Raw genomic sequence first — 8,079 nt, 5'->3', positions numbered from 1 at the left:
AGAAAAAAAAGAAAACTAGTCAAAACAGCTAGCATGTGGCTGAAAAAATAGCTAAACTCTAAAACAGCCTAAAAAACTGAAAATGCCTAAATTATCCAAAACAGCTAGCATGTAGCTTAAATATTAGCTAAACTCCAAAAAGCCTAAACAATCTTAGATATCCAATCTTAAATATCCAAGAAGCTAGCATAATGCCAATTTTAAAAACTTTTTAACATAATTATGAATAATACAAAAGGCAGGAATATTATTCCAGAATAAATCAACTTAAACCTTAAATAACTTTCAATATTTTACTCTCCATAAAAATGATACCAGTTAGAAATAAGCACAAGATAACATCGGGTCATTAATAACAATAAATAAAATGATCTGGAGGGCCGGATAGAATTACCCGGAGGGCCGGATCCGGCCCCCGGGCCTTGACTTTGACACGTGCTTTTAATCAACAAGCAACATTTCCTGTACACTACATTTGATGTGGTGTAGGGAAAGACTTAAATATTTCTAGTTGGATGGAGTGGTCTTCCTGCACAAACACAGCGTGTCCGAGTGTCCTCACCTCCAGGGTGGTCAGCACAATCTTCTCCACGGAGGAGAAGTACGCCTCCCAGAGGAACTGAGTCTGCTGTCTGAGGGACAGGATCTTATCCGGGTGGATGGAGCGCACCGTGGTCGGGATCTGCACGCCACAAAGGACAAACTTCAGTCAGCTCAGACGTGTGGAGACAAAATGCAAGTTCCAGAGTGAATAACATGATAGATTTCACTGAAATTCCTTCATTTTAAAACTTCAAAGTAAGTCAAAATAAATGTTAGTTTGACGAGATTTCCTTTGTGTTTCTCAACTTTCTTTTTCTATGAGTTTGGTATTTAAGAGAACATTTCAAACTTTGTTTTTTAGACAGGAGTTTTTTTTTAAGTACTAATCTTCTTATATTTGTGTAGAAACTTTGAAGTCTCAGCCAGAAAGTGTTTACGGAAACGTCAGGGATTTGGAGTCCGACCTCATTCAGGTCTAATCAGCAGAAGCCCGTCTTCATTTCTCAACACAACGGCCAAAAGTTGTGAGTTTACAGACGATTGCAGCTTACAGAGTTGAATGAAAGGAGCTTGGCAGCATTTACAAAGACGCTAAAAATAGGTTTCATTCAAGGCGAAAAGGGAAGACACTAAAAATTCACAAAGAAACGAGGATTCAAAGGGAAAAACTGTAAATGCTGCAATCTTCAGAGACGGAAACATCCCTTTTTTGTGGATCTTTTGACCAAAAAAACTGTAGAAAAACCTAAAAAACATTCCAGAAAATTGTGTTTTGCTTTGTATTTAATGTTGAAAAAGTTCTTTTAGTGGAAACAAATGGGTTTAGCATCTCAGATGGAGGATAAAATGTCAAGTCTGGTATCTTCTGCTTTCCAGGTTGGCCCCAAAGGACCCAGATTCTGGAGATCAACTCTCTCTATGGGGAGATATTTGGAAAGACGACGACATCCTTCATCTCCTTTCAGGAACATCTGGATCCCATATTCATTTGATAATGCACTTGGACGTGTGCATTATCAGAAATTAACACATGCTGTGGAAGCCTGAGCAGGCGTTGGATAATTATTTTCGTGAAGTGCGTTAATTTGTCAGTATAGGGTCCTTTCTGCTTATTTTTGTCCAGATGATGAGAAAGTATGTCTTAAAGAATCCTGTGCAGTGGTACAGAATCTCTGGGCTCTGTGACCGGAACTTCTTTTGTAAGTGTGCATTATCATCGTGGATTATCACTTTTTAATCCACACCCAGCAGCCAATCAGAATCGAGTATTCATCTGGTATAAACAGAACTCAACAATGACCAACTCTGTATCAAGAACAATAATTTACATAAGGGATAAAGCTCAAAGAAGTGTGCATTATCAGAAATGAACACACGTCATGGAAGCCTGAGCAGGCGTTGGATAGTTGCTTTCGTGAAGTACATTCATTTCTGATAATGCACACTTCGAAAGGCATTATCATACTTTCAATAAATTTTTTGTACTTTAGTCTTGTTATTTTTTTCAGTTTAAATTGCTTTTTTTTAAAATGAAAAGCGTATTATTTCATATGTGGTGTGGCGCGTTGTTATGGTAACATGACAATGCGCTGCTGAGTCGATTGAGCTAACACAGATATCTACTGCAGTGGCAAAAGGAAAGCTATGTAAATGCTGATCGTCACAACAGGTTAAATAAAGCATCGGCTCAGGGAGAAAGTTCACCTCTTACCGCTTGATTTTGTCCAGAAAATGAAGAAAAAGTTTGTTTTAAAGAAGCCTGGGCAGTGATACAGAAAATGTGGGCTATTTAAACTGAACTTCTTTTGTAGGTGTGCATTATCATCGTGGTTTATCACTTTTTAATCCACACCCAGCAGCCAATCAGAATCGAGTATTCACCAGGATCATGGTATAAATAGACCTCAATGACCAACTCTGTACCAAGAACATTCCTTTCAGTAAGCGATAATGTGTAAAAAAAAGTGCATTATCAGAAATTAACACGTTGTGGAAGAATGAATTACATCGGACAGTTGCTTCCACAAAATGTTTTAATTTCTGATAATGCAGACTTCAAAGAGCATTATCATACTTATACCATGGTTTCCTACAAAACAAATAAATATTCAATTGATTTTTTGGTACTTTATTCTTGTTATTTTTTCAGTTTAGATCACTTTTTTCATTAAAGCAGACTATTTGATATGTAGTGTTACAGTAACACGATAATGCGCCGCTGAATCAGATGAGCCAACACAGACCTTGACAGCTTGTTTTTGTTCAGAATATGAGAAAAAAAGCTTGTTTTAAAGAAACTAGAGCAGTGATTCCACATTATCACTGTGGAATATCAGCAGCCAATTAGAATCGAGTATTCACCTGGACCACGTTATAAATAGAACTCAACAATGAACAATTATGTACCAAGAACATTCCTTTCACTAAGCGATAATGTCTAAAGAAGTGTGCATTATCAGAAATTAACACACGCTGTGGAAGCCTGAATGGACGGTTAATTTCTGATAATGCACACTTCAAAGAGCATTATCACACTTATACCATGGTTGCTTACAAAAGAAATAAATATTCAATTGATTTTTTTTTTTTTTTGTGAGCGTCTCCGCCGGCCGTTACCTGCAGCAGGAGCCTCTCGTCGCCGATGACCGTGGCCCTGTTCCAGTCGATGATCTCGGAGAAGGGCAGCTCCCAGCCGTTACTCAGCACCACCGGCACACAGGCAGCCTGGGACGCACAGAAACGCACAACGGTCACACACAGGCGCTACTACGGCAACAACAGGTCATCCTACAGTGGAATTTGTATGAAAAAGGACATTAATGTTTGTCAAATTTTCAAAACAGTGGCGAAAAATAAAAGCATTTCATTTGTTAGTGTTTTTGTTTGGTTAATCACGGACAGGAAGTGAAGGACGTGGACACGAAAAAGATGAAATGAGGGGAGATGGCGAGGCTGAATGTGACCTTTGGCAAATGATTGGCAGGAGAACGGAGGGATAAGAGGAGGTGTAGAAGGAGCAGCTGGTGTGTGTGTGTGTGTTTGTGTGTGCTTTTATGGTTGGGGTTTGATGTAATGACGGTGCTGTCACTCCCAGGTCATAAAGGTGTCAGCTAAACCAGAACCGGGCCTCGGGCTGCACACAAACACACACATTTAGACTACACACGTGTAGGAAAGGTCTACCTCTAAGCACAGAGACTTTCTCATGCAAAGCTCAAAAGCCTGCAGCCTCTTTGCCTTCATCCTCCACTGTGTTGTGCAAAGTCAACGGTTGGTGTGAAAATCCACGCCGGGAACAGAGGGAACGATTTCCTCCCAGCTCCAGAGCGCCGCTCGTGCACGAGCTGTGAGGCTCTTGATGCTGAGATGGGGTCAGTACTAGGGCTGGAACGATTAGTCAACGACGAATCGACTATTAAAATAGTCGATTCGTCGTTATTTTATATTATATGGAGTCAGAGTGTAGTTAAATTGAAGGTTAGGAGTTTTGGAGTTTTTTGGTATTTATTAAGGTTTTTTTAGGCTATTTTGGAGTTTAGCTAATATTTCAGCTACATGCTAGCTGTTTTGGCTAATTTAGGCTATTTTTTTTTGTTTTTTAGGCTGTCTTGGAGTTCAGCTACTTTTTCAGCTACATGCTAGCTCTTTTGGAGAATTTAGGCGAGTCTTTTTAAGTTTTTTAAGGCTGTTCTGGAGTTAGGCTAATATTTAAATACTAGCTGTTTTGGGTAATTTGGGCTTCTTTTTCTGTGTTTTAGGCTGTCTTAAAGTTTAGCTAATATTTCAGTTACATGCTAGCTGTTTTGGAGTTAAGCTAATATTTACATGCCACCCTGCACGGCTCTAAAAGCTAAAGACTAAAATTAGGGCCGTGCATGTTGATGGATTAACAAATTATGATTAACGGATTAATATTTATTATTGCAAATTAATTGCATCTCTGAGCAGCAGTCTCTCTCTTTCTCTAAGCGGTTCAGTCATCCACAGCGTGCATTAAAACACTTCATTTGGTTCTTTTCCCACTCATAACGTGGTTATTTACAAATGGAATAAATATTCAACCATTTTTTGTAATTTAATCTGGTTATTTTTTGGGTTTAGATCGCTTTTTCATAAAAAGTGGACTATTTGATCCATGGTCCGACTTGTAGTCATGTCATGTAAATTTTATTTTGTGATTATTCGCAGATAATAAGGGGTCGGCAAATACTGTAAATAAAAAAAGTGAATCACAATTGATCGCGATTAATTTCCCCAGCTTTGCTATTAATTGGTTAATTTCTTTTAATTGATTCCCGGCCCCTAAAAAATTGAATGACAGCTGGTCTGATCCTACCTATTTGAATTTATCTCATTTCTTTTCATCAGAACTTTTATTTTAATTCAAAATAAGAAGAAACAGAATCATAAAGAAGTTTAGCAGTTTGTTAAACGGTTAGAGTGATGGATGATTTTGAGGGAACTGGAAGCAGCTCGAAATGAGGAACGACCATAAAACCCTGCAGAATCCCTGCTATCAACAGTCTACGGGAGCCTGGAAGGCCATCATGCAGGCAGGGAAACGTGCATCACGTGAGCCAGATTCCTGCACACAGATGGACGGACAGACGCGCTGCCAGCAGAGTCTGTGTTCCAGAAAAACAAACGACTTTACATTCAACAAGCCAATAATAAAAAAGGCCCAGTCCAGATCCAGTGATGGGATGCGGGTTGATTCTAGCCTTTGGCGCCCGAGCGATACATATGTCCCGCATATGCAACCCTGACGAAGAGATTTTATTTGAGACATATGCCACCATCAAGGCGAAGCTTTCCTCTGTGTTTTGCCCTCGTGGGATCTGTGGTTCTTTCAGCAGGAACTCATTCTGCATGACTTATGACAGCGGGCCTTCAGAGTCACAGGAAGTGCGCTCCGCCGGCCTGGCAGCAGTTTGGCTCCGCCTCCTGCCGACATCGCAGGATGAAGGAGAGAACCACAAACCGCTTGTTCTTTTATTTATTAGGACAGAAAGTTATTGGAAAATGTGATGTAACACGTCGCTGGTATAATAAAGTGGTATAATAAAGTTTTGTTTATTTTGTTATTTGTTTATTTGACATTTTTGAGGGAACACAAACGGAGTTCCATCAGGATCTGATTAAAGGGAATGAAAAACCAGATTGTACATTTGAAATAAATGAATTTAAAATTTGAAACATAAACCTTAAACAATAACCAAATCAAAATAATGTGTATTAGTAACAGCTACTGTTTTTGTTTTTTTTCCCTTTTTTTGTACAATTTTCTTTTTAGATGTTTCGTTTTTCAGGGTTTATCCTAATTTCCGTTGAGGCGAGGCTTGGTGCCCATTAATATCAAGGGATAGAGCAATGAGCTATTGAGGCTAGAGTCGCTACGCTAGCTTGTTCTGTACGCAAAGATGGACGCCATATTGGACAGGCCAAGATGGCCGCTCACTGCTGTGCTACAATTGTACAAACAGAGCCGGAAAAACAAGAATGTGACTTCTCACAAGTAAATTATTACTGTCAGCTCATAAAGGAGAACTTCTAGAAAACAAGATCTGAATGAATTTACTCTCAATAATTAACGTTCAGGCTGATCTTGGAGGTCGACTACCCAAAAAACCTGTTATGATACGGACTGAGGAGTCTAGCAATATAGGTAAATCTCAGTTTGTGTGTAGATTTGAATTAAATCACAACCGTCCGTCAGGTATGAATTCTGGTTCATGTATAATAACCTATTTATTTATAGAAAAGTTTGAAATTTCGTTCATCTGTTGCACTTATTTTTTTCTTTATAAAATTGGACCAAAATGAAGCGTTTTGGTCGTTTTACTGTATCTGGTCTCATTGTTTGAAGACGTGTCCAATATGGCGTCGTACTTCACATATCTTGGACAACGGTAGCCGGCTAGCGTAGCATCTTTATCAATATATCTCATTAGGAAAGAGGCTATGGTGACATTCTGCCTCTGTCAATCATGTCAGCTTTAGCCAATGGGGTCAAAGCCCCGCCCCTATGAAAAATGGAAATTAAATTTTAAAAGAAAAGTCTGAATTAATAGTGTAAACTGAGGGCTGAAATCAGGGAAAAATTGACAATTGGCCAAGAACGTTTTTAGGTGTAGAGTTTTATAAATTATCTATATAATTTTTAGTATATATATTGTAAAGATTTTTTATCTTTTAGATACTTCTTTTCAAATACACTTTTTTTCCTCCAATTTTTAAAAGAGCTTACTTTTTCAAAAATAAATTTATTTCTTTACTTTAAACTGATTTGACCCCATAGAAACAAGACACCGTAACCTTTACGATAAAGATACATTTCTTCGAAAATGTCTGTAGCTTCATTCATAAATAAGCTGTTAGTTTGAAGCTTTAGGAGATATTTTTCATTTATTCTCCGTATTCTTTCAACAGAATCTTTAGTAAAATCTGCGTCTGTCTCTTTAAGACCCTAAAGGCCTGTCCTCTCCTCTGATTGGTCGGATCACTTTTTTAAAAACATCTCTTTTCATGTTGTTCTCATTCATTCACGATAAATTTGCTTGGCAACAATGGTGCAAATGTCGTATTCGGATGAGCAATATTTGTCTTTATGAAAATAATTAATACCTCGTTAGAAAGCCGACATGATAAATACTGAAAAGGGAAATTACATTTATGTCTCTTTAAATCAGCAAATAACCACATTTCTAATTGCCTGCTGTTTTCCTAAAGTCAGGCGATAATTTAACATGATTTAACATGAAGAAAGGTGATTAGAGGCAGAAAAAAAGAGCCCATTTTCTCTGGGAAAGTCTTGCCTTTTAATATTAATGAGATCATTAGTCTAAAATGAAGTTGGTAATAAACTGCTTTTCCCTCAAATCTGGAGGTAGTGTTTTTGTGGTTATTTCTGAACAACCGTGCTGCGGCGGCGAGTCGAGCACGAGTGCGGCGCCTCCTCGGGGTGTTTGTGTGATTTACCTGCAGAGCCTCCAGGAAGCGAAAGGAACCAAGCCGCCTGCCGCGAGGCACCAAGCAAAAAGTGGAATTGTGAAGCATCTCCTTGTAGTCGTACCTGCAAAAAAATCATAAAAACAGCAAAAATTCAGTTCCTTATTCGAATAAATCTTCAAAAACAGATATTCCTTCAATGCAAAGTGGTCAAAATCTATTTAATGAGCTTTTTCCTCAGAAATCAACTCCTCTTCATTTCTTTAGTCTATCAGTGACAGCAGGAGGTAGCAGAGGAGCGCTGTGGCTCCGCCTCCTTCTAACAGGTAAACCGCGCTGATTGATGGAGACGTGATGATGTCACTCTTCTCTTCAAAGTCGCACTATGGACTAAAATGTAGGGAAAGTAGAGAAGACGAGGCAGCAAAGTAACAAAAAAACAACTTTATTATTGACCTGTAGGTCAAATTAATACAACAAAATATTTCTTGTATTTCATTATTTTTTAATTAAAATATTATAAATACAATTTAGGCATCGATTTTTTTTTAAATATATAATTTGTTAAATTATAAACACCAAATTCTG

The 8,079-nt window shown here is 38.2% G+C and overlaps 1 protein-coding gene across 1 annotated transcript in view; it reads right to left on the bottom strand.

The window, feature by feature from the left end:
• Nucleotides 1-8,079, bottom strand: part of ext1b (exostosin glycosyltransferase 1b) — a 170,941-nt gene that overhangs the window by 41,096 nt on the left and 121,766 nt on the right. The window contains exons 2-4 of the mRNA XM_024298588.2: nt 7,522-7,615; nt 3,160-3,267; nt 563-682 (exon numbers count right to left, since the gene is read on the bottom strand). Of these exons, the coding sequence (XP_024154356.1) occupies nt 563-682; nt 3,160-3,267; nt 7,522-7,615 (322 nt within the window). The remainder of the gene's footprint in view (nt 1-562; nt 683-3,159; nt 3,268-7,521; nt 7,616-8,079) is intronic.

This window comes from Oryzias melastigma, linkage group LG11 (assembly GCF_002922805.2).
Source record: "Oryzias melastigma strain HK-1 linkage group LG11, ASM292280v2, whole genome shotgun sequence".
NCBI classification, from domain to species: Eukaryota; Metazoa; Chordata; class Actinopteri; order Beloniformes; family Adrianichthyidae; genus Oryzias; species Oryzias melastigma.
Note: the sequence above shows the minus strand (reverse complement) of the source record. Positions and strands in the feature narration are given on the sequence as shown.